The sequence below is a fragment of the Engraulis encrasicolus genome, chromosome 24 (assembly GCF_034702125.1).
Source record: "Engraulis encrasicolus isolate BLACKSEA-1 chromosome 24, IST_EnEncr_1.0, whole genome shotgun sequence".
Taxonomy (NCBI): domain Eukaryota; kingdom Metazoa; phylum Chordata; class Actinopteri; order Clupeiformes; family Engraulidae; genus Engraulis; species Engraulis encrasicolus.
The window spans coordinates 31850266-31877060 of record NC_085880.1 but is presented as its reverse complement, the minus strand read 5'-3'; the positions used below and the strand labels follow the sequence as shown (position 1 = coordinate 31877060).

The window sequence follows — 26795 nt, the reverse complement described above, 5'->3', positions numbered from 1 at the left end:
CCGGCTTCTAAGTGAGATGAGATGAGAGCCAACATGTAAAATGTGTTTACAATATTCCTCCTTAGCGCGAATCAGGTTAAACTAGATTAAAGCAGGCGCGCACAAGTAGTAGTCGCCCAGGACCAGGTGACAAGTGGGAGGGACTTGTAACGCGCCTTCCAATCACAGCTGTCGACAGGGCCACGCGCTTGCGGAATTCCCCCAACAAGTACGGGGCTTTCCAGATGTTAGAGAACAACTCGTGCAGTGGAGAGCTGCGTAAACATTGGAGCTATCCTCAGGATTACAAGCCTCAAATATAACAACAGTTCCGTTCAAGGATTCTTGAAGTCGTGTAACGAATTATTAGTTTATTCTGATATTTCTGTTGTTGTTGCTGCTGTGTGGTGCCTGTACTATTTGGACTTGTAATGACCAGCAACATCTGGACTTCACACTTGGAGGTAAGGCGACATGTAGGCCTATTGAATGTTTGAGAAGGCAAACCCCAAACTTGCAGGACAAGTTGTTTATTTCTAAATTGGTACGCTACTCGTTTATTAAATGACAATTGGGGAGCATTTTGGAGTTGCATGCCCTACTGCATGCCCCTCTGACGGGCGAAACTTGATCAAACTCGACTGCTAGAACCATGTTGAGTTTGTTGGCGCATATGCGACTACTTCTATATTTGAAGTGATTTCCTACAACAAGAATGGTGTATAATTTGTCAAGCTCGAAAATGTAATAACAAGTAGCCTGGTAAGAACATGTCTGGAAATTCCCTCAGGACTTTTGTGTTTTGGGAAGGTTACCTAAATGCGTGGTGACTTTGACTTTGCTCACCAGTAGTGCTGCTGAGGGAGGAGAGGGGGAATTACATCCATGGGAAATAACTGTAACTCATCTATAACCGTTTTTTTATCAGTTGCAGAGTAAAATAAGAGCAGATGCAGGGGTTGCAAACGGAATGGCTGGAGGAGTGAGGTAAGTGCTTGACAAACAACTTGTAGGCTATGACTTCTGTAGGGTCTCTATAATATCTAATATATATTATTGATAATATCTTATTTTGAAAAACATATATAATGTATATAAAAATGTATCATATATACAAATAGATAATAGTGGAAAATGTTCAGAAGGTAGAATGACAGAATGTAGTTGACATTACAGTGGTGGTAATTAATCATATTGGCAGACTATGTAGCATTTAATGTGTGATCCCTATGTTGAAATTTATATACAGAAGGCTACTTCAGTCAAGAGTGAATATATTTATCAAAATCCTTCCAAAATCTATTTGTTATTTAATGGTTGTATCTCGAGAAGTGGTTGACTGTCTTCACAGGCATAGGTGTCTAGGCAAATTACTTTTTAAACGTAATATTGCAGCAGAAGAACAGTTGGTTTAAAAACACTAATTAGTTGCATGTAGTTGATTTAGTGGCAAGGCATTTTATTTTGTGCTGTCATGTTTTGCATCTTTGTATCAGCAGAATTGGTTCCTGATTTCCCAAGGTTTTTCTTATTGTTATGTATTGATAGCAAGTTTAAATGCTTAACCCCAGTGTGTGAGTTTGTGTCATGAGTCTTTATGTGTCACTGACTGGATGTGTCACTCTTTGTTCCGGGTCACAACTCATGAATGAACAACTTGCGCAATTACTAGACACCGTAACATTGTGCAAGTGTCCCGAGTTAACATTGGACACTCGACTATATAACTTTGTTATAATGCTATGGTGTGTTGCTGAATGTATGACACACCAGAGTCATCTGTTGTTCTTTTGTCTGTACTATCACTTTGCGCTGGGAAGTCGCACTTACGTACCTGCCATTGGGGCAAACACAGGGTAACATAAAAGATTTGGGGGCAACCCCTTCCACCCTTGGGATATTCCATGCTAGTGATTGTGGGACTATCTTGATGTTTTCCCCTCTTTAGAGTGATAGGAAGTGTGCTGTAGTTTGACAATTCTGTTTCAGTTTGATCTGGTTTGTAGTTTCATTGTACATGAAACTTTATAATGGTATGATGGCACATGTCTTTAAGATATTTTCTCAACCATTTTATGTTCATCTTTTAAGAGATCCTGCAATATAGTGTCATGGACATGCTGATTTGAAAAATAAGGCATAGATAAAGAACTGGTGACATACTGTAACTTATAGCATGTCATCTTGAGGATTAAGACCGAGAGCAGTGTGTGTGTTTGGGTGTTTTTCAGGCTCGTGACACCAGAGGCAGCACTGAGTTGGAATTCTGGGGGCTTTCCTTTTTTTTCTGCCGTACACTTCCTGGAAGTAACATGAGCAAGAGAGGCGGAGGGAGGGGTGGAGAGAAAGAAAGAGAGACAGAGCAAGAGAGAAAGAGACAGAGCAAGAGAGAGAGAGAGAGAGAGACAGAGCGAGAGAGAGAGAGAGAGCTGCCCTCGTTTAGTTTAGCCAGCTGAAAGTGAAAGCAACCCTTGCTTTTGTCATTTCTCGCAAAACAACAGCACCATCTTTTTTTGATTTTGTTCTGACTTGGTCCTTCTTGGTAGTGTCGTGGGGAGGGAGTCCTTTAAGAAAACACCTTCAAGACAGCTCAACATGGGAAAAACTCAGTGGAGTTTTTGTTGACTAGCAGCACAGGCGACACACACTCTTAAGTGCTGTATACTCAGAAAGCACAGCTTCCGGATGCTAGCCTGGCTCCTGCCTGCCTCAGAAAAAAACCCTGTCAGACAGATCTCTTTTTCTTTTGTCCGTGAGACACATCCTACAGAAGGACACCTAAGTCCAGTGTGACTTGGCTTGTTGTTCATCTGCGTACTTTTCCACACTGTTTCAGAATGGATGACTCGCAATACCCCATAAAGATGCTGGACAATGAGGTGAGATACTTTTTTGTGAAGTTTAGGGGTAATGCTTTGCATTATGTGCATGTATTGGGATTCCTTGAACCTAAATGTACAGTACTGGTGCAGTGCAATTATGCTAGACATGTTCTGTTGTCCTAGACGTTTCCTGTTTACTGGTTAATTTACTAGTCTGTTTTTTTCTGACTTTCTGTTGTTTTATGTCTTCCCACAGTTTTTTATGGAAAACAGCTACATTGACAATGCATTCATGCCACACTTGGACATCAAGAGTGAACCGTACGTCATTGAAACTGGTGAGTCTGTGCCATTTGTCAGTGTGCCTACAGATGAGATGTCAGGTGCACTGAGTGTTGCGTCACAACAGGAAAGCACAAATCATGTGTAGTGTAAAGACATGTGTCTATAGATGAATCTGTATAACCTTTTATTTTAATTTCTTTCTCTAGTTGATGGTCCCTATTTACAAATAATAGAAGAACCAAAAAAGGTAATTGATATTTTTAACAACTCATTTTCAACACAGTGATATTTGCTGTACCATAGAGGTGTGTTTTTTCTCATCTTTATCTTTTTTTCATATATTCTTTACATTTAAAGCGAGTGCATAGACTGTGTTGTGCTACCTTGTGTAGTTTGTGACCTTTGTGTGTGTGTGTGTGTGTGTGTGTGTGTGTGTGTGTGTGTGTGTGTGTGTGTGTGTGTGTGTGTGTGTGTGTGTGTGTGTGTGTGTGTGTGTGTGTGTGTGTGTGTGTGTGTGTGTGTGTGTGTGTGTGTTTCCCCTCGACTCATTCCTGATGTGATGCCAGCGGGGCTTTCGTTTCCGATATGAGTGTGAGGGCCCATCACACGGGGGGTTACCAGGAGCATCCAGCGAAAGGAACAGAAGAACATACCCTACTGTCAAGGTGTGTGTGTGTGTGTGTGTGTGTGTGTGTGTGTGTGTGTGTGTGTGTGTGTGTGTGTGTGTGTGTGTGTGTGTGTGTGTGTGTGTGTGTGTGTGTTTGTTGATCTAAACACTATTTTTATTGACCATTGATCACTTAACACCCATAAATGAAAAAAATTACCTAAATCCCATTAACAAGCCCTAAGTAACATTGCAGGTATGTAACAACGTACATGTGTGTGTGTGTGTGTGTGTGTGTGTGTGTGTGTGTGTGTGTGTGTGTGTGTGTGTGTGTGTGTGTGTGTGTGTGTGTGTGTGTGTGTGTGTGTGTGTGTGTGATTTTCTTGGCAGGTGTGTAACTACGTTGGCAACGCTCGAGTAGAAGTGCAGTTGGTGACCCATACGGACCCCCCTCGCGTGCACGCTCACAGCCTGGTGGGGCGTCAGTGCAACGAGAACGGCACCTGCGTAGTGGACGTGGGGCCCAATGACCTCCAGGCCATGTGAGTTTGACCTTTGTTTCTCAGGTGTGACCTCCAGGCACAGTGAGTTTGTTTTAGGTTGACCTCCGATGTGTGTTGAATGAACGAAAAAAAAAAAATTCTTGTTTGCCACCACAGGGTGTTGTTGCCAGTTGTCCTAAAATGGATGGCTCCAGAAAACATATAGACGGTTTTTTTAAAACTGTTAATACATTCAGGCAAATGTGCTGTATGTAACCCCATCCCTCCTGTGCCAAAATGAACTGAATTGCTTTTGAGCATAGTGGAGAACTGTTTTTGTGTTTCCTTCTGTAATGTGATGTGTAATGTAATGTACTTGAAAAGTAATCAGTCTTGTTCACTCTGTCTGTCTGTCTGTCTGTCTGTCTGTCTGTCTGTCTGTCTGTCTGTCTGTCTGTGTGCCTGTGTTCTCAGGTTTAGTAATTTGGGTATTCTGCATGTGACCAAGCGAGGCGTATTGGACGTGCTGTTTAAGAGGCTGAAAGAGGAGAGGAGACGGCAGAGGGAGACTGCATTTCACTCAAGTGGTAGGACGTTACAAGAGTTCACCATGAATAGGCCTGCACTTGTAGTAGCCCGTGGAAAGGGGAATGTGGTATATACATTGTAAAACACTTCATGCTGACATGAGTAGAAAAGTGCTATATAAATTACAGTGTGCTTGATGCATTGGTGGTCGATAAATTGTTTAATTTCATCCTCCTTACACAATAGAGTACATGCTTTCTAGTGTCCAATAACATACTGACTTCATGACTTCAACAACTGAATTCATGCTGAAGACAATAAGGCACTTTCTTTGCCCCCCCCCCCCCCTTTTTTATGTTTATTTTTTTAATCTTTTTGAGGACACGAAAAACGCAACAATTTTTACTCTTTATAGGCTTCAAACCTATAATAAGACGTAATAAACTAATCTTGAATCTTGAATCTTGACTTGTCATTAACATAAACATAGGGTGTACTTTACGCACTTCGTATAATTTCATTAATTTTAGTACTATACTTTACTATACATAGTACATTTGCTGTATGTTTCACCTCTTTCTCACCATGACTGTCCTCTTGTCCCCTCTGTCTCTCTATCACGCCGACGTCCACACATCCACAGACACGGATGAGCAGGCTATATTAAATGAAGCCAAGGAGCTGGCCAGGTCTATGGATCTCAACATTGTGCGCCTCAAGTTCACAGCGTACCTCCAGGACAGCACGGGGGCCTACACCAGGGCCCTAAAACCCGTCATCTCCAACCCCATTTACGACAGCAGTACGTCCATTCACCTACTCTCTCTGCATACTTAAAGTGAAAAAAGTGAAAGTGAAAGCCCATTGGGAAACTCCAACTCCCATTGTCATTGTGACACAGCACTCCACAGCACACAAGTGAACACTGCACACTGCACACAACGAAATTGCATTTATGGCTCACCCGTGCAAGGGGGCAGCCCTCAGTGGCGCCCCATGGGGAGCAGTGCGGTGGGACGGTACCATGCTCAGGGTACCTCAGTCATGGAGGAGGATGGGGGAGAGCACTGGTTGATTACTCCCCCCACCAACCTGGCGGGTCGGGTGTCGAACCGGCAACCTCTGGGATGCAAGTCTGACGCCCTAACCGCTCACCCATACTTCCTGTATAAGCACATACAGTAGTGATGGTGAATCTGTTACAACATGCCCCCTATGCATTTATACATTTTCTGTTCATAGAATAGCAATGATCAGGGAATGCCGTTCCACCAGTGGAACACTTTGATAGTCACTGACAAATCTACACCAGTACTCAGGGCCTTTAGTTGCACATTATGACATGGTAATTGCCACTCTGGTAACAGTGTATTTACAACAGTTGCTATGTCTTAAAGGCTGGATGTAATGTTGTAGTCATATAGTACTGCGGTAGATAAGTCTTAAAGACCATTGCAGCTTTCCACCGGCGGCATAGCGTGCATTATGAGGCTACATGTAGCCTGGCCTTGTGATACATAAGCTTCCATAAAACCTCGACTTCACGTCTGAGTAAAGTTCTCTAGGACGACACTACTGATGTTGTCACTCAACATGACAAATTACCGAACAGGGTAGGGAGAAGGCAGGTGGGTGAACGATGACGCCTCAGGCTGGGATTATTACCAATACACTGGATGTGTTAGGTTGCTCTAAATCAAGATGTGTACATAAGCTTCCATAAATCCTCGACTTCACGTCTGAGTAAAGTTCTCTAAGACGAGACTACTGATGTTGTCACTCAACACGACAAATTACCGAACAGGGTAGGGAGAAGGCAGGTGTGTGAACGATGACGCCTCAGGCTGGGATTATTACCAATACACTGGATGTGTTAAGTGTTAAGTCAAGTTGTGTCACTATATTAGTGAAGTCAAGATGTGTCACTACAGTATATTAGTGATAGTGGATTCTAATCTCTTGAAGTCTTGAATTAACACTGGAAAGTGTACTGTGCATAGATAAATCATTAGCTTCTTTTAATCTGTTGTGCAACCTAGAATCACCCAATGCTTCAAACCTGAAGATTTCGCGCATGGACAAGACCTGTGGTTCAGTGCTTGGAGGAGATGAGATCTTTCTCCTTTGTGATAAAGTGCAAAAAGGTATTTTTTCTCTCTGCACCAAACAACATCCTTTTACCCTTTGCACCTGGAATTTCCTCCTTGATTTGCCCAGTATTGCCTCATTTGATAGCCGACACCCTTTGCATAGTGAGTTCCAGTACCTCCCCTCTGGACGGTGGCTGATAGTTCCTGGTTGCAGAACCAATAGGTTCAAAAGCAGTTTTGTCCCAGCTGCAATTACTTTGCTAAACAAGATGTAAAATAAACCTATGTATTTGTAAAAATGCTCTTTGCACTTTAGCTGCGCCAGGAGTGTGGTGTCACTTCTGCCATGGTCCTGCAGTGGTTGTATGAAGTGTTGTGGCCCACCACTGCAGTTAGTTTATACCCCCCCTTCCCCCCACCCTTGTGTGTAGGCTATATGTTGTATGTGTATTCAGTCAAATGTCAAACATTTTATTTATTTCTTTGTGAAGCGTACATGTGTCTTTTTAGACTCCATGTTTATGTGTCATGTGTCATTGTGGTTCTGATGTAAGGACAGCCATCTTCTCTTTTATACTGCAAACCCAGTTTACCTTCGGGTACCAATAAAGTTGAACTGAACTGAACTGATTTCCCTGACATGACCTTTAAAACATAATCAGAAACGTACAACATCGCTACAACTTTACTATGACAGTAGACATTTGTTACTCGTCATTTCCATTCTTGTCATAACAAACTTATGTAGGGGTTTAATCTCAGATGGTTCAAACAGCATTTACAAATCCTTTAATCAATGTCTCTCTGTCGGTTGTTACATCTCTAGATGACATAGATGTCCGGTTTTACGAGGAGGACGATGCTGCGCCTGGAGTTGGGCCTTGGGAGGCCTTTGCAGATTTCTCCCCCACAGATGTACACAAGCAGGTATGCACTACTGACCTCAGTGTGTGCATGGTGTTTGTAATACTGTTTTGTTCTATTTGTGTGTAATTGTAGTTTTGTTGCGTAAAACTTGGACATCGTTTGTTTTCACAGTGTGCACTTGGAGATTCATGTCACTGACTGATGTAGTTAGTATAGCGTCGGTGAAGTGTTTAGTTGTACACAACCGTGTGTCTATTCTGACCCTCAAGACGTTTCATGTCTTCACTTTGAAAAGTCTTCAGTTCTATTCCTGGATGAATGAGAACCTTCATAGATAGAATGCGGCCAATTTAGAAAAGATTTGTTTTTGGCAGTGATTCGTTGAGAAATAATTTGCCCTGGCAAAAGCCTGTACTATCCTAGTTCCATTTTTTGTCATGCTAGTTTCCTATGTGTTGTAAGTAACAACCACAAAGAGTAAGGATACATACTAACTTTGCCGAAATATCCCTCTAATAACAACTAAAACCACAGTATTAAAGGGTAGTTAAAAACAGGCCTACTGTACGCCGTAAAAAATGCTATGTTATTTCAACACTTAGAGAACACTATGGCACCAAATACAATCTAGAAGATTTCTCTAAGTGTTAATAAGACTATCTAAGTGTGGAATAAATGAATAAATCACTGTGTAATGGGTTTCAATTCACAATAACGCTACGCACAGTGTCTAAAAACCAACCACAGCATTCAGAGAAATACAATATGCAGACTTCCTTTGCTAATTGTGGTTTTCTCATCACTTGTGTTCCATCACAACTGTTGTCATTGACAGTGTGTCTCTAGCCTGCGTTTATAGTAATCCAGGGTGTTTGCTGGTGTTATATTATGGACAGTGGCATTGCGTGTCCCTGCTCTGTCCCTGCAGTGTGCCATGGTCTTTAACTCCCCTATGTGATAACCTTTCATTTCACTAAAATTGTAATGGCTATGTCTTAATCGGTTACTTAAGGCTCCCTATAATGTCACAGCAATGTTATTCTGTCATAGTTGAGTTGCAGTTGAGTATTTTCAGCAAGTAGTGAATAGGCCCGCCGGCGACCCCATCTGCCCAAAGAGGCTACGAAGCCACCATGCCACAGTGTGCTACTGTTGTGTTTGTGTGATGCTATTATGTACAGTAGTCTGATTTTATTAAAATGAGTGTAGGTGTACTCAAACTCTCGAAAGAAAGAGAATAAGCGTGTGTTTCTTTGGTGTCTGCCTCCTTTAAATAATATCACCATGGTCTGTCTTTGCTGTGCTTGCAGTATGCCATAGTGTTCAAGACTCCGCCATACTACAGAACGGATATAGAGAAAGCCGTCACAGTGTTCATACAGCTCAAGAGGAAGAAAGGGGGGGACTGCAGCGAACCCAAACAGTTCACCTACGTGCCTTATGTCGCAGGTAAGTCTGCAAACTTGTTGTCTGCTGGAACCTCCCACGATTCCCAATGGACGTGCACTCGCGCGTGCACTCACACACACATGCACACATGCACACACACACACACCACACACACACACACACACACACACACACACACCTTCTTTTGATTGTACCAAAAAACATTTTATTATAATACATCAGTAGTATGTCAGATTAAGCAGCAAGTACAACCAACCACACAGATCTACAAGACACACGCGCACAAGCATCATGCTGTCCTCATATGCCTAAAGTCCTGTGATGTCTGCCCAAAGACTTGTCTTTGTCACAATCTTTGACTCTGAAGGGGGTTTCAGACGTCAATCTGATCACATTCTGGTCACATTGATTTTTTTTTGGTCTTCTTCTGCCTTTCCTTTTTTCTTTCGCTTTCTTTATCGCCACTTCATCTGTTTATACGCAGATAAAGAGGAAGTCGAACGGAAACGTCAAAAGCCCATACCGCACCCGCACTTTGACTGGATGGGGCCGTCCGAGAGGGGCCCTGGGGGATTCGGGGGCTCAGGAGGAGGCCATGGAGGTGGAGGAAGTATGTAAATGCACACACACACACACACACACACACACACACACACACACACACACACACACACACACACACACACACACACACACACACACACACACACACGACCCAGGCCTCAGGCTGGAGCAGGCAGTTCAGGCCTTATTAACCACTTCCTCCATAGCATACGTGCCTTATCTTCATACCTCAGATAACTATGTAGCTACAGTATGCCACCATGAATGTCTTTTTGTGTTTTTGCATCCTTGAATACCGAGTGCAATCCTGACATATTGTAGAACAGTGTTTCCCAACCAGGGGTACGTGTACCACTAGGGGTACGTGAGCACACCTCAGGGGGTACTTGGAAAAATGTAATAATAGCAAATATATGGAGTGTAGTCACATTGGGATAGAGGAACAGATATGGAGCATGAGTGAGGGGGGTACTCATCATATGACAAAATGGCTTTGGGGGTACGCAGGACAAAAAAGGTTGGGAAACACTGATGTAGAACACCGATATCCCTGGAATCAATCATAAGTCCAAAATGTCTCGCCTAGACATATTTTTTTTCATGCTCCCGTCTGCAGTCTTCTCAAACATGCACAAAGTTAATTTTAAATGAAAGCAACCACACTGACTCTGATTCTAAACTTGGATCAGTAAAAAAAAAAAAAAAAAAAAGTTGCAGTGTGAAGCCAACACTTAAGCTACGTACACACACATCGCTGCTATTTACTAGCTTCTCGCTCGCTCGCCTACTCGCCACTCTCTCATGAACGTTGGCTGAAAGTTCCCGCGGCTTTAACTGCCAATGTACAGACGAGAAGTACCTAACTCTGCATTCCAATTGGTTATTCGCTTACTCGCCTCGCTCGAAGTTAAAATATTTTCAACTTGGGATCCGCCCACATCGCATCGCTTTTACGGTACTCGCCTACTCGCCTGCTCGTCTCGCTGGAACACATTGACATTTTATTGACTTCATTTGCTGAGCGAGTTACTAGTAGCTATGTGTGTGTGTACGTAGCTTGAGAGTTAATTTAACATCTTTTAGAGTGTAGAGCACCATTAACACGGCCTCTTTTTACTGTGATGTCTTGCCAACCTCTCTGCAGGCTATCGATTCGGCCACCACATGGACGGCTCAGGCTCAGGCTTCTATGGTGGTGGTGGTGGTGGTGGTGGTGGGGGCTGCAGTGGCTACAGTGGAGGTGGCGGTGGAGGAGGAGGAGGGGTTATGCACATGGCGGCCTCCTCCGCTCCCCAGGCAGGGGGCGTCCAGCAGCAGCAGCAGAAGGGAGGAGTTAGCAACACGTCACAGTCACCCAGCGCGTCACCATCTCTGGTGCAGAAGCAGCTCCTGCAGATTGGTAAGTGGACCTGTCCTGCACGCAGCACGGAGCATCAAGCACACAGTATGAGTTCTTAGTAGAGTAAGTTGATTCAAAGTCCGTCCACGCAATGCAAAGGCGTGTGCTCAAGTTTGGTCTCATAAAGGGGCATTGCCTCCTCCTTCATTGTGTCTTTCTGTGGCATTTGGTGGCGGCTTGCATAAGATGTGCGCTACCGCCATCTACAGTGCCAAGGGAACTCAGTTTATTCTCAACCTAAAGCCTCCAAAGGTTTCCTAAACACAGGTCTCCCAAAGGGGTGTTCACATGACATCACATGGATCCAGGAAATGCACGGGCTTGAATCATCTTACTCTACTCTGTCCTTGGTATCAGCATAGCACGGCACGGCAGCCCTCTCATAGCACAGAAAGTGCATAAATGGCATTTTGTAGTACGCACACGTCAGAGTGACACAACGACAGCTAATGCCATTATTAAATGGATTATTATTGCTATTATTTATTGTATTATTTAAGAAGCATATTCATTGCGGTACAATAATCAACTACCAATTACTAATTCATTTCTGGGCATTAGCTGTTGTTTGTACCACCAAAAAAGAGAACCAGGTATGCATGGTTTGTCAAAGTATGGACGATGAACTGAACTTGTTTAGACATGCAAATTAGGCCTATATAAATGGAAAAGAAATAAAGAATCAATCATGGTGTGTGCGTGTGTGTGTGTGTGTGTGTGTGTGTGTGTTTGCAGTTGCAGCGCTCCAGAACAAAGCAACGCACACGGCCAAGCGTACGGCCAAAGCACTGCTGGACTACTGCAGCACTGGAGATGTGCGCCCCCTCCTGGCCGTGCAGAGGCAGCTGTGCGGGGTGCAGGACGAGAACGGAGACACGTGAGTCCACCTCACACTCATTTCTTGCAGAACCAAGGAAAACACATACTCCTCGCTTCAAACGACAATCCGGTGCAACCAGTGTAGGACCAGACATGAATAAAAAGGAAGAAAATCTGGTGCCGTACGGCGCGCATTAAGGGGCTACGTTATTTCTAAGTATTTTCATTGCACTGCTAGGAGAAATAACTAAAATAGACATTGTGTAGCTGTAGCACCGTGCCGTGCTATTTTTCTTCCCTTTTATTTATCTCATATCCTCTCATGCCTTCTGTCCTTTACTCCATCCTTAATCTCTGTCTTTAGGTTGACTGAGTTACCATGTTACTTTGCGTTACTCTGAGGTTCTCTGTTACTCTTTGATCAAACATCTCTTTTAGAGAGGCCAATCAGCCAGTGAGAAGTCATCGGGTGTTCATATTAAAGGATTTAGTCATTAGGTACATTATAGACAGTCTGAGTATGGTTGAGTTGTGTATACATCTTTTGCTTTGTTGTTGTGATATTGTTATATACAGGGTGCATTCCAAGAAACTGGTTAAGTGATAAAACTGGCTAAGTTAACCTTACAACCTACTCTACTAAGGCAGTGATTCGCAAACTGTGGTCCGGGGACCACTAGTGGTCCGCGACAGTGCTCAGGTGGTCCGCGAGGGGATTTCTACTTTTCCAAGACAGCAGTAGGCTATATTTGTAACATAATTACAAAACTAAACATGGCTGAAGTATGATTTTCACCACAATAATACAGGCTTTTAATATGAATAAAGAGTGAGTGATCTGCATCGAATTTAGCAGTGTCAAAAAAGCACCCCTCAACTCTCAATTCAGTTGACAGGTGGTCCCTGAACATTTTTAGGGGGGGGGAAAGTGGTCCTTGGTCTGAAAAAAGTTTGAGAAACACTCTACTAAGGTATCTTGCGGTTTCATGTACTTTGTAATTAAGCAAAGGACCACTCCAGGCTCTTCCAATGGATGATTTACCACTACCTCAAGGTTAACTTAAACAGGTTTACTACTGAGCCAGGCACATGGAATACACCCAGCATTAGCATTTGCATTGTTGTTTGTGGTGTTTTTTTCCCATGTGTGTTTGTTTACAGTGTTGTTTGTGTGTTGTGTTGTCCCCAGGCCGCTGCATCTAGCCATCATCCACCAGCAGCCTGCCGTGGTGCAGCAGCTGCTTCACGCCATCATGACCATCCCCCAGCACAACATCATCAACAGGCTCAACCACCTGGGACAGGTAGACACACACACGCATACACACACACACACACACACACACACACACACACACACACACACACACACACACACACACACACACACACACACACACACACACGTTACTCCTTTGACATGGATACTATTCCAAGAACCTGACTACGTTAACCTACAGCGAGAAGTAAACCTGCTAACGGATAGGCCACAGGTGTCATTTAGCTAAGAAAACGAGGAATCCAGGCTCTCCTGTTAGATAATTTACCACTAACTCAAGGTTAATTTAACCAGGTTCTTGTAATACCCCCCTACCCTGGCTATTGCCAGACTACATCATAAGTGAGATACTGTATATGCTGTGTCTCAAATGGTGCCGTTTCAGTGCGTAGGGTGGGTGCTATTATGTAATAGGCTAATATGTAATATAGGCTTATGTCTTGCGCACCGTTCCCTGTTCTGTGATGGGGTTCTAAACTTTGGCGAATATTTCAGCGAGGGTTTCCATGCAAACCTTCAGGTTGGAACGAGTAGACAAGGTAGCATGGGAATTCCCAGGTTAGCTCAAATCTACACCTCTTAAGCCAAAAGAGATGCCTTTATTGTCCCCTCAGGCAAATTTGTGTTCATAAACCATCCAACTTGACGCAGCCCTGACATGTGGGTGCAGTATAGACAAGACAACATCACCAACATTGAACAACTTTCAATACTCATGCACATACTCATAGAGACAAAAAAGCATCAAGACGGTCAGACACGATTTACAAGCACAAGAGGAGTATCCATCTCTGGGACAAAAAGTGAAAACCTTGACACAAATGTGTGTTAGCCAGCTCAGAATTAGCTAAATGCAATGGGCACTGAAGATAAGTAGATCAGCTATCAGCTACAAGCCATTATACCACCACCTTATTATTACATAGAAGGGCACAGATATTTTGCACATTAATTTCTATCAGCTGGTCCATTACCCAGCCCATTTGGAGATCTGTAGGTCATTGGCACATTGATTTCATAACGTTTTTGCCTGTTGATGTATTTATGGATAAAGGCTTTTAGTCAAATTGGGCCAACCCACACACAGTATACAAGTCATATTTTGAAAAAAATCAAAAACAAGGTTAGAAGGCCATTTAACACCATCATCAACACTATTGTTTACAAATGGGTTTACCGAAGGACGCTTCACTGTACAATTATCCCACTGCTCCACATAAAATATGTTACAATACCTTGTTTTTGGGAGAAATTACCGAACATCCCTTTGTCCTGTTTATCTCAACCCCCACTCAGATACAGCACATAATTGTGTGTTTATGTTATATCACTCTGTCTCTATCTCACTCACTCTGTTCGTCTGTGACCTTTTTTTTGTCCCCTGTCTATCTCACTGAGGGCCAGGGCCAGCCTTGACTGGGCCGAGGACAATTTCATTTTATAGCCCCCCCCCTCAATACATACAATGTAATGGTGACCCAGTTCTGGGCCCCCTTTCTCTGGGGTTGGGGCAACATACCCGTTTATCCCTCCTCCCCTGTTGGCGGGCCTGATCTCACTTACTGTTTTTGTTGACGTTTTCTTTCTCCTCTATCCCCCCTCTTTCCTACCTCTTGCTCTCTTCTTCCCATGTTCCCCTGTCTCTCTTCCTCCACCTCCTTTTTCACTTTATCTCTCCCTCTTTTTTCTCTACCTCTCACTCTCTTCCATCCATTTCCCTCTCTCCTTCCCTCCCTCCCTCCCTCTCGATCCCCCTCTCCAGTCCCCTCTGCATTTGGCGGTGATAACGCGTCAGCTGAAGGTGATGGAGGTGTTGCTGCGTTTGGGTGCGGACCCCTCTGTGCCGGACCGCGACGGCCGCACCGTGCTGCACCTGGCCGCCCACGCGGGCGATGAGGCCACGCTCCGCCTACTGCTCACGCTCCTGGGCGACAGACACGCCCACCTCGTCAACACCGCCGACTTCTCAGGTGAGGCCGGACGCAAAACATAGTATCACCTCACCCACCTCACGTAATATTCTTTCATCTAGCTCATTTTTGAAAATAAATATGTACTGACTGTGTGTGTGTGTGTGTGTGTGTGTGTGTGTGTGTGTGTGTGTGTGTGTGTGTGTGTGTGTGTGTGTGTGTGTGTGTGTGTGTGTGTGTGTGTGTGTGTGTGTGTGTGTGTAGGCCTGTACCCTCTGCACATGGCGGTGAGGAGAGGGGGAGAGCGCTGTTTGCGCCTCTTAGTGGAGAATGGGGCGAAGATCAACGCTCAGGAGCAGAAGAGTGGACACACCGCCCTGCACCTCGCCGTCAAGGACAACCTCTTCAAAGTGGCCTGTTCACTCATTACTGAGGTACAGTTACATTACTGTTACACTATGTGGCTGAGCCATTGAGAGTAAATAGAATGGAGGCCAAAATTCTATTTCATTGTTGAAGCCAAGTTGGAGCCAAGGTTGGACCCAAAAAGACCAAAAAATGGCCAAATCCCATTCATTCCTATGAGAGACATAAAACCCTGTATCTCCCTTAAATTCCACTCCAGGGGGATAATTTTTCGCTCAACTAGTAGGTCCCCTTGCTCTCCAACTTACCAGGGTGGTGATTTTTTGTGGTGATGTTTTGTTTTAGAGAGATATTAAAAGTTAAATTGACCAATGAGCATCAGAACATGGTTTGATTGACCGTTAGAAGTCTTGTTGTTGTCCAATCAGCACCTGCGTTTGGCGTTGCTAAGGTGGAATGTAAGTTGGAATGTTCCCAAATCTGGCTTCAAAGCGTTGAATGGCAAATAGCGTTGATTTGGCGTCCATTCTATTTACTGTCAATGGGCTGAGCAGATCCAATGAGAAGTCAACAGGTGCTAATAATCGATAAAAAAAGGAGGAACATTTTTGCACAATACTCAATACATCTTCATCAAGTGTAAAAGGTGTGAAGAGATTATTTCAATTTGTTTGATACGGTTAGAATATTGAATCATATCTCAAACGCTCAATTGTTGGGAATGGTGCATTCTGCAGTATTTCTTTCAAGTATGAGGCGAAGCTAGTGAGAGAGATTCTATTTCTACGAAAGCTTTAGAACCAAAGAATGTACTGTATATGACTGTATGTCGCCATTTTCAAGCCACATATAATCACCATGTGTTACTTTCACATTGAATTACTTTAGCGTCATTAGTGAGTTCGTTTTGACTGTTACTAAGGTTCTATTTTGGGTGAAAGGTGAGGTACACATTCATTGGAATTCCCCTTTCATTGTTGCGCCATCTTGGGTGTACTCCTGAGCCCTGCTCACTGTATGTCTACTACATTCTTTGTCCTACACTCCGCTATAAAGGGCCCCATATTTGCAAGTAATATTGACCACTATTTTTTTTTCCTCAAAACTGAGCTGTGTTAGTGTATGTGTGAGGGCTTGGTGTTGTATGTTAAGGCCTGTGTGCGTCGGAGAACTATTCAGGGGAATTTCAGAATGAATGTGTGACACTGTGAGATGTGTCATCGACACTTTGTGCTCATGTGTGAGCCTCAGTTGTTCTCATGTTCTTCCAGCTCCCATTTTTCTACTGTGTGTTGTTCTCTCTTCTCTTCTCTTCTCTTCTCTTCTCTTCTCTTCTCTTCTCTTCTCTTCTCTTCTCTTCTCTTCTCTTCTCTTCTCTTCTCTTCTCTTCTCTTCTCATTTAATTTAATCTCTTCTCTTTTCTTTTCTTTTCTTTTTTTCTCTTCTCTTCTCTTCTCGTTTAATTTAATCTCTTCTCTCAATGTATTCCATGTACTCTTGTGCTATTCTCTCCTTTCCTTTCAGCTAAAGGCTGATGTCTATATCTAATTATGTATTTTCTTCTCCTTTCCTCTCTTTTCTTTTTTTTCTCCTGTCCTCACCTCTCAATGTTTTTTTTGTGCTCTGTTCTTTCAGTTGAAGGCAGATGTGAATGTGTGCACGTTTGGCGGAAACAGCCCTCTTCACCTGGCAGCTAGCCAAGGCTCGCCTCCTCTCTGTTCCATGCTCATAGCCGCAGGTGAGATCCTTAATACAACAACAAGACAATACGACACATTCTAGACCACTGGGACACATTCTAGAATCAATTTTGAGAAGATATGTTCTGGAATCAATTTGTGTGCTGTGGAGTCATATTAGGGAAGAGTTGCACACATTGATTGAATCATCAAACAGTTAATATGTTAATTGTGTCAACGGTACTGTCCATGCCAGCCAGCTATAAAACCCCAGTAATCACCAAGCCAGAATGACTAAACTACAGAATTTATCTGTAGGCAGTGGGGATGGTGTGGCATTTGCCTCAAACGGGGTATGGCACATCACGTCGGTTAGATGTCATTTGCATGTTCTCCGAACAGGAACTGTTGCTGAGTAAGACTGAAAGCGTTGCTGCTGAAGCTAAACCTGGGAAAAAAATACATGATTGTGTGATCTGTATGCCTTGTTTTTGTGTGTAGGTGCTAACAAGGACCTGGAGAACGACGAGCCTCTCTTCTTCAGCTCGTCTTCGTCAGACGAAGATGAGGAGGAGAAACATGTGCGGCCGGCAGACAGGGGTCAGGAGGAGAGGGAAGAGGAAGTGGACATCGGAGGACAGGTGCAGGCCGTTTCCTCCACTCTGGAGCGCGTGCAGATCAACCCACGCAAGAGGCCAGCAGGTGGACACCGGCCGTTCGACCTGGCCAAGTGCCAGAAGGTAACGACGGCGGCCACACACTCCACACACTCTTATCACAGGTCAAAAGTCTAAGACCAATGCTGTCTCAAATGTGCACTTCAGGCCCTATGTTTAGAGCATAGGGCACTCAGGCTGAAAAAATCAGTGCACTGAAAGTCCAAGCTTTCCCTCTACAAAGCGCACTAAAGATCAATGCACTGTGTGCACTATGCACTAAACATCAGTGTACTGACACAAGTGCGCCATTTGAGACACAGAAAAAGTGTCCTATGTAACAAACATTACACAGAGGATTGATTGTGTTTCACCAGACACCAAATTTGAACTATAGCACACGCACACGCACACACACACACACACACACACACACACACACACACACACACACACACACACACACACACACACACACACACACACACACACACACACACACACACACACACAGAGTTTCTTTAGAAACTGCATGCAGGGGCGCCACAGTGAGCTGTGTTAATGAACATGTGGAGCCCAGCTTCAATTGCAGTCTGGGTCATATCCCAACCCCAGCCCATCTTTCTTTCACACTTGGTTCGTTTTTCACTTTCCCATCATTATAAAGGCCTACAAATCTTAAAAGATTTACAGTACTTTACATGTACAGCATGTACTCAAATATGTCTAAAAAAATAAATCATAATATGTTTTTCTTATGTGGAGTATCATTGAAGTCTGTCAGCTGAACAGTTAGCAGATTTCCTTTCCTATTAGTCCAAGCCTAATTACTACGTACTACTTCTACATACTACCACATATAAGTAATACTAGTATGTAGATATATTACTACATATTATTACCACATATTACGAATTAGTTATCACTCCCGTTGGTCCCAGACTAATGAATCCTCTCTCTCTCTCCCCTTAGGTAAGGAACCTTCTGGAGAGTAGCCACAGCTCCAAGCCTAGTCCTCCTCTCTGGCGCACGACGAAGAGGCCAAAGCAGAGCTCGGAAGAAATCGGTAAGGGAAACATCTGAATGTATTTATTCATGTCCGAATGTCCTCTTTGGTTCATGCACTGAGGCAGTCAAACTGGATTGAGAATGCCGCCATGCAACTGCCATACTGTTTGTGGAAAGTTTGTGTTTTATTTGGAAGAATGCCAGCAAACCAGACCGTGCTTGACGTTGTTTGTTAAAACCCCGGCATGTGATGTGTTCGAGCTATGGCTCGTTTAAAAGGTGAAACTCTAAGCTATCCAAGCATGCAACTGGGTTGTTTCTACATGTCTTGATTAAAAAGATTTCCTAAGCTAATAAGGCGGATTGATTGGTGGATTGTCAGACTGATTTGCGTCATAGTCAGAGCACACCCACAGATGTAGTGATGGACATTGTTATCCCACACATTCTATGTACACAGTGCATAACCCTTGCGCTTCTATTTGACCTCCATCCCAGCAGGGGGCAGTCCTCACATAGACGGCGAGCTGTTGGAGCGTCTGTCTGGCCTCCTCAGCCAGAGCCGGGTGCCCTGGAGAGACCTGGCGGAGAAGCTGGGCATGCTCACTCTGGCCCACCTCTACCAGGAGAGCCCCTCGCCCTGCCACAACCTTCTGGAGAACTACCAGGTGAACACACATAGACCTTAACATGTCGCGACATGACATTACATTTTGGCAGCCGCTTTTATCCAAAGCAACTTACAATCGAGGACATAATCATAGCATACATCACTTGCAGATACAAAGTGCACAAAGAAGACTTTAAATGAAATGAGAAACACACAGAAAAACGCATGAAAAAGTGTATAGTAGAAACATATGAAAAACATGTCGAACAGTACGGAATACTTCGATCTTGTGCCCAAGGAAGGTGTAGAAATGACAGTATCCCACTGTTTGAAACTGTGAGAATTACGATTGCTGTGATTGCTGTGATGATTCAATCATTGGTTTAGACAGTGACATTTCTTAACATTTTATGTATTTGTGTGTGTGCGTGTAGCTGGCAGGGGGTCCGGTTGAAGGCTTGGTGGATGCTCTTCAGGCCTTGGGTCTGAACGAAGGGGTCAGATTGCTGAGACAGTCACAGCTGACAGAAGACAAACAGAGCACCGGTAATGACCACACAAATCACTCACACACACACACACACACCCTCCTTACCTCCCGTCCTCTCTCTCTCCTTCTCTATCTATCTATCTATCTATCTATCTATCTATCTATCTATCTATCTATCTATCTATCTATCTATCTATCTATCTATCTACCTATCTATCTACACGTGTTAAGCAAAATCAATCATTTGTTTGGCATAATTCAAAATGTTGGTTTGTTGCAAGTTAGACCTTTGTTTTATAATAGTAAGGACATAAGGACATAGTTGGCCCTTGATTTTGCTTAAAGCAATACTACACCATTTCTGGAAATAAGTTCATTTTACATCTCACCTTGAGTTAAATGATTGGGTTTTACCTTTCTTCAGCCATTCTCTGAGTCTGGCCATGCAAATTCTACCTCCAAGCTAGCAATTATTATTTATCTATTTATCTTATTTATCTATTTATATCTTATGGGACCCATTACATTCAATGATAATTGCTTGCTTGGAACTAGAAGTAACATCCCCAGACTATGAGAACAGCCGAAAGAACAGAAGAAAGGTAAAACTAAACTATTTAACTCAGTAGGGCAGCGGTTCCCAAACTTTTCCCCCTGCGCACCCCCTTTTACATTTCAATGTCGTTCGCGCACCCCCTAAGCGAATGTTGCACAGCCGCACATTTTGGGCAATCCTCATGTCCAATAGCCCTGACGTTATTTCTGCCATTATTACAAGTCTAGGAGTTATAAATTACACTTCAGATGGACCCTTGAAGCATACAATTCACCAAACAATTAAAAACTACATAATGTTCATGAATTCTGAATAAAAACACAGATATCAGCCATTGCTCTATTCAGCTCATGCACCCCCTTATGGCAGGCAGCGCACCCTCAGGGGTGCATGCACCCCACTTTGGGAAACCCTACAGTAGGGGATCTAAATTGAGCTAATTTCCAAAATGGTAAAGTATCGCTCAAACCCATGTCTAATTTGTCCGCTATACAAGACAGTCTGTACACATGTATTAAACACTATTCTAAAGTGTCACCTGCCTCCAGGCTATAACCATGTTTCGCCTTCCTCTCCCTCTGCAGTGGACACGACGGTGGACAGCGGCTTTGGCAGCCAGGGCATGGAGGAAGAGGATGGAGAGCTGCCTGCCATGGCAACCTCCTAACTCAGCCAATAGGATACCTCCAGGTCATGGAATGGCCAATAGAAAACTCGCGTAGATGAGGAAAACAGAGACTTTGTGTATCTTATTGTATTTCGCTGATATTGTTTATCCAAAGTGACTTACATTTTGATCTTCCAGTGTGCTGTCATGAGTCGAATGTGTTTAAAACCTCAACTTCGATAAGGATGTTAATATTAAATAACTATGTGTAATGCCGTTATTATGGTATCATATAATAGTAATTATATTATACTGTGTATACTATAATTATATTTTTACTGTATAAAGAACATTTTGTCTCATCTCAGAGCTACCTTGGTATATCATAACCATCCCTGATAGAAGTTTACTTTCAGCATGTCAGTGTCTCTTGAAATATGTCTGTGCGACTCTAAACATGTTGCGTCTTAGTATGTCTTTGATGTGCAGTATGCTTGTTACCCTTCTCTCAAACGTTGTCTTTACCAACTCTGTACACAGTTTAAACATGTTGTTGATATAAATTAATATAATGTTTCACTGTCCCTGAATCTGATTTTTTTCTTTCTTTAAATATATGGAATCCCCTCGTTGCCATCACCTACCCGGATGTCATACAGTGACTGTGTGCAGTTTCTACAGAATGTACACAGTAAAACCAGTTTTACAGCAAGCAAGCATCTGTTGAACGTCACCCTCAGCATTTCTCATGGCTTAAAAAGACTTTATTCTTCTGCTGCTGTTTTCAAAACATACGAACAGTGTAGCAATTGAGGCGTGATATTCACAGTATATACATAGCTAATATGAACAGCCCCATACCAAATAAACAAAACCAAAGTAAGGAATGAGTGATGCGACACAATGAGATGCAACGAACAGAGCTACTGTACATTTTACCAGCATTCAGTAAAAACTCTTATGTTAAACTGCCTTTAAGTCAACACATTTTAATAGTACTTACAAATACTCAACAAGACATGAACAACAGATGTCCAAAAATATAGATATATACACACATGTATGTATATATATAAATAAATCTCTTAACGTTTGATGTGCACCCTAAGTACAAGAAATACCTAAAGTGCCACTGAGGTTCTCTACCTAATCTCACACTTTAAAGTAACACTAAGTAGTTTTCCCCTTACACACCATACATATTGAGGCAGATCTGTCTCTAATTTGAACTACAGAGATAACGTGCCTCTCGAAATTATTTTATTAGATTTAGTGCCGTTTTTACCCATTGAGGGAGGCACCATAACTTCTTCAGAAGGGCCTTTCACCTTGTGACAGACTGATATGCCTTTGAAATCATTTTCAAAACATTACAAGTAAAAAAAAACTGCTTAGTGTTTCTTTAAGCCACAGAAGCACACAAGATGCTTGTCTCTCACTACCCACCCACACATCTGGCCCTGTCCTTCAAGGAGCCACTGCCATGAAGTTACAGGAGATATCAAGATTGTCTGTCTGTGTAGAGGTTTGACACCATACTTGGCCCCGGGTCAAGGAGTCAAGTCAAGACCTTGTTTGTAAAATATCTGCCCTTTAGTGTTTACACAGTGTCATAGTTCCAGTTATACTCTGAGTAGAAAAAGGTGTATGAGCCCCAAGTATAAGTCAGATCACATTTGAACAGGTAACTCAGAAACCAGGCACTGCTATTCTGAATAAAAAGTTGTACGTCTATTTAAATAGGTCACATAGACACAGGCCTCTAGTTGCACTGCACTGACTGTCAATGCCGCCAAGTCCAAAGCCAGGGTGCCACCAGAGGCCATTTCCCATGGACCACAGAGCTCCACCTTTTGGCTGAAAACATGCATTACAGTCTCCATCTGACCCTGAGAACAGGTTGGCTGTGCCAAGGTCCAGTCATGTACACGCAAAACATTACTCTTACTTTAGCTCATAGAAACATTTTCATATAGTAAATATATTTAAATATATATATATACAAATACAATTCACAGGATGTGGTTTAAAGCAGTGCACATTCACACTGAACAGTCACTTCATCACTTTCATTGTCATCTTGCTTCCCTTTGGGCCTATGTTAAACATTCAAAGTGGTCAGCCAGGAAAAAGAAACGGTTTCTTCACTTTGTTTTTGAGTGGTAAACAAGCAGTGTAACAAATGAGGGAATTAAGATTCTTTTTTAAAAAGACATCAAATCATAAGCATGCTTTGAGTCATGCATTACCAGACATCTCATACATAGAGAGGTCTTTCCTTTAAATCTAAATAATCTTGTGATGCTGTGCTTGGGAAATCCAGTTATGGAATGATTTCATTCACTTCTTCTCACGTGACAACAAACCAACAGATAAAGACGGGAAAAATAAACAGGAAATGTTTGTCCCTTTTCAGTCACTATTTGGCAGGTAGCCACCCGTGTCTCCAGTCCAGACCGTCATGGCAACCAGGTTGCCATGGAGCAGGGACTGTGTGTCCAGAATCCTGTACCACTGTTTTGTTCTGAGGAGTTATGGGTATGTTTCTCATGGCCCTAAAGCACCTTCCGAGGGAAATGACAACAATTAGTCCGACAATGGTTGCCATTAAAAGAAGCATAATGATCAGTTTTAATGTGTTAGCCAGAAATAAAATCCAACCTCAGAGATGATTCGAAGCTGGCGGTATTCCTTCAGAAAGAAGTCAGATGAATATATTCCCATACATTCATCCACCTTCCCCAATGTCCTTTCTTTGCGTGAATGTCCCTCAACCCCAGGGCACAGGGCACACTGGGTGAGATGCTCACTTCTGTCATACACCAGATGTGGAACTGTGAATATTCAGTCGCAAGGATGAAACCACAATCTGGTCAAGCATAGGCGGAAATAAAATCAATCCACCGGTCTTGGTCAAACTTCAAACAGGGTTATACGACAAGCAGGTGGAGAACTGAAAGCTGCCCTCCAGACCAAACCATTCACCTCAATGCAGCCCAAGCTGCCACCCAAGAAATGACACACTCACTAGGATGCGACCAGAGATGCTAGATAAGGTAGAAATGAGTCAAGACAGCACTTTTGCGGGATCCCTGTGACGTCAGATGAACGCCCCTTTAGGAGACCAGCAGAGGATGAGAATGAATGACATTCCCTTAGCGCTGTAGATGGCGTTACCGTACATCTTATGCAGGCCACCACTGAAAGCAACAGAAAAAAAAGACGAAGGAGGGGAACACGGCGCCTTAGGAGATCAGACTTGAGCACACTCCTTTACATTGGTGAGGCGTGGTTTGATTTATGTTGGCCTACCATACTGACTACCAATGCAACCACAACCTGGTCCGCCCCGGAAATGTAATCCACACGAGCCTTTGTGAAATCAATCCAAACAATGTTCAGGCAGGGAGGAGAGAGGCGATTGGGGTGAGCAATTCCATGCCGCTCACATGTACTGTATTCTTTCCTCAGCATGTCCCCAGAAATGGCACCCTCAGAGTTTGATGGCCTTCCTGTAGCTCGGTCTTGGTCCCTCCAAGCATTTCCCGCCCCTCTTGCCGCCGCCACCACTGCCGCTGGCACTCATGCTCGCAACGTTTTGTCCGGTCATCCTGTTGATGCTGCTGCTGTTGCCCGCGGCGACGCTACTACTGTTGCCCCCAGCAACACTACTGCTGTTACCCCCAGCAACACTACTGCTGTTGCCCCCAGCAACACTACTGCTGTTGCCGGCGGCGACACTGCTGCTGTTGCCCCCGGCACTGATGCTGGCACTGGCACTGCCGCTGGCGCTGCTGCCGCTGCTGCTGCTGACCTGGCTGCTGATGGAGGTCTCCTGGGCCAGCGTGGGGCTGGACTGGGCACGCTGCAGGCCTGCGTCGCTGAAGAGACGCGCCTCAAACGCCGCCAGGTCCGACTCGCCGCTGCGGATCTTGGCCCTCAGCAGCATGCTGTAGGTGTGGTAGCGCGTTTTCTGGTGGACAGCAGGAGATAAGGAGGAGATAACAGGGGTCAGTTGTACTGCAGAAGTTTGGATGTAGGAGTTGTTTACTGTAAGGTGTTGTGTGCTGGTGTTGGTGGCGGTAGTACATAGTACATAGTACAGAGTACATAGTGTATTTTGTGATGGTAATTGAACACATAGAGAGTGACTTTTAAAAAGATACTTCTGGGGTTTTTGACAAGGTGAAAAAGTGACAGGAAAGTGTCGTGAGGAAGAGATGGGGAAGGATGGTGTCATCTGGAATTGAACTCGGGTCAGAATCGGATATAGGTCCCGCTATTTATGCCACCCAGAGAGTAAAATGTAACACTCTTTTACTTGTACTTGGTATTACTCTCAAAGAGTTTAAATAACACTGTAAAAACACTGTGTGGTAATAGAGTGGAAGGGTTCTGTTGTTAAGAGGTGCTCCCAAGTGAGGTACAACAGGACTCTTAGACAAGGCACAGCATATGCCCTTGAGGTTCCAGGAGGAGATTAACTGATAATTACCAGAGACGGTCCATTCTGAATTAAAATAATCTTTGACTTTACTCACAACGCTAGCATTTGTTCTACTAGCTGGTGTACACACTACCTGGACAATGGCTAAGCAGCTAACATCTGACTTGTTTTGCTTTTGACTTGGGAAATAGACACAGTTGCATACCGTTGTTAACACAATGAGACAAAGGTCAATTAACAATTCACAACAAGACACAAAAACAATACACTGGCAAAAAAATACATTTTTTTTAAAGTTAGGACAATAGACTGACCTTGCAAGGTCAGATGCCTCAGGCTAGAGTAAGTCTTGAGTGCAGGCATGTCTGAATCATTCTCAGTCAATCATCCCAAAAAATCCCCTAAATATCACTTCCCAAAGTGAGTTGAGTTCCATGGAATAGGTGGTGTGTGAGAGTGTGTGTGTGTATGTGAGTGTGAGTGTGAGTGTGAGTGTGAGTGTGAGTGTGACTGTGTGTGTGTGTGTGTGTGTGTGTGTGTGTGTGTGTGTGTGTGTGTGTGTGTGTGTGTGTGTGTGTGTGTGTGTGTGTGTGTGTAGAATTACTCACCTCAAAGTCGAGGTACTCCTCTCTCTGCTTGTACTCCTCCAGCTCACGACCTTTGACCTTTCGACTGGGAGGGACAGCACGCAGCTCAATGAGCTCCGACTGCACAGCACGAAAGCGTGCTTCATGGGACTGGACCTGCTCATCCTACGGATAAAGCACATTTCACAAACAAATATGCATTCAATTTCCAGAACAACAAAGAATGTTCTTCACACTGCTGTAAGAAGACAATCTGGGGGGGGGGGGTACTAAGAAGCAGGTTCAATAGAAAACCAAGGCACTTGGTAATGTCATAACAATGTTCTTATTATGTAATTGAGTCTTTCCAGCAAAGAGTGAGGGGGCCCGCCAGCAGGCCTATCTGCGCCTGTGTTCACAGGGAATGAATGGAAAGTACCTGTGTGAGCTTGGTGGTGGAGCCTGGCAACAAGTTGCTGACCAAATATCTCATTAAGACACAGCGTTATAAATTTGCTGCTATCAGAATGAAAATAAATGAAATGAAAGTCATAGTGCATTACTAAAGGCCATGCATTGCGTTATGTCATAGTAGTGTAGCACTATGGTAGTAAACGTTTCAATAACTATTACAGTGCTACACTGGAAGAGCAGTGCGCATTATGGGGCTACATAAATAGACGTTAGACGAAGTAGACATTAGATACTACGTGTCTATATAGCTCAGTAGGGCTGGGTGGTATACCGTTAAAAGAAACGTGATAACAGT

At 43.6% G+C, this 26795-nt stretch overlaps 2 protein-coding genes across 3 annotated transcripts in view; one reads left to right on the top strand and one right to left on the bottom strand.

Annotated features, from left to right (window-relative positions):
• Window positions 1–210: 210 nt before the first annotated feature.
• On the top strand, window positions 211–24029 carry nfkb2 (nuclear factor of kappa light polypeptide gene enhancer in B-cells 2 (p49/p100)). 2 transcript variants are annotated; one of them, XM_063191168.1, is made up of 24 exons: window positions 211–443; window positions 908–966; window positions 2816–2858; window positions 3058–3139; window positions 3293–3333; window positions 3653–3751; window positions 4084–4235; window positions 4650–4762; window positions 5347–5505; window positions 6743–6847; window positions 7620–7720; window positions 8971–9109; window positions 9555–9680; window positions 10779–11033; window positions 11769–11910; window positions 13042–13156; window positions 14894–15101; window positions 15306–15475; window positions 17043–17145; window positions 17588–17826; window positions 18715–18808; window positions 19252–19418; window positions 19795–19906; window positions 20991–24029. In XM_063191168.1, exons 1-24 carry the CDS (start codon window positions 411–413, stop codon window positions 21071–21073), a joined length of 2940 nt encoding a protein of 979 aa, XP_063047238.1. In that variant the 5' UTR covers window positions 211–410; the 3' UTR covers window positions 21074–24029. The 2 variants fall into 2 exon arrangements, with proteins under 2 accessions (XP_063047238.1, XP_063047237.1); XM_063191167.1 differs by having other exon boundaries at window positions 19249–19418.
• Window positions 24030–24506: 477 nt separating this feature from the next.
• The window catches only part of psda (pleckstrin and Sec7 domain containing a), a 62411-nt gene continuing 60122 nt past the window's right edge, over window positions 24507–26795 (bottom strand). The window contains exons 18-19 of the mRNA XM_063191264.1: window positions 26069–26212; window positions 24507–24986 (exon numbers count right to left, since the gene is read on the bottom strand). Coding sequence (XP_063047334.1) covers window positions 24507–24986; window positions 26069–26212 — 624 coding nt within the window. The remainder of the gene's footprint in view (window positions 24987–26068; window positions 26213–26795) is intronic.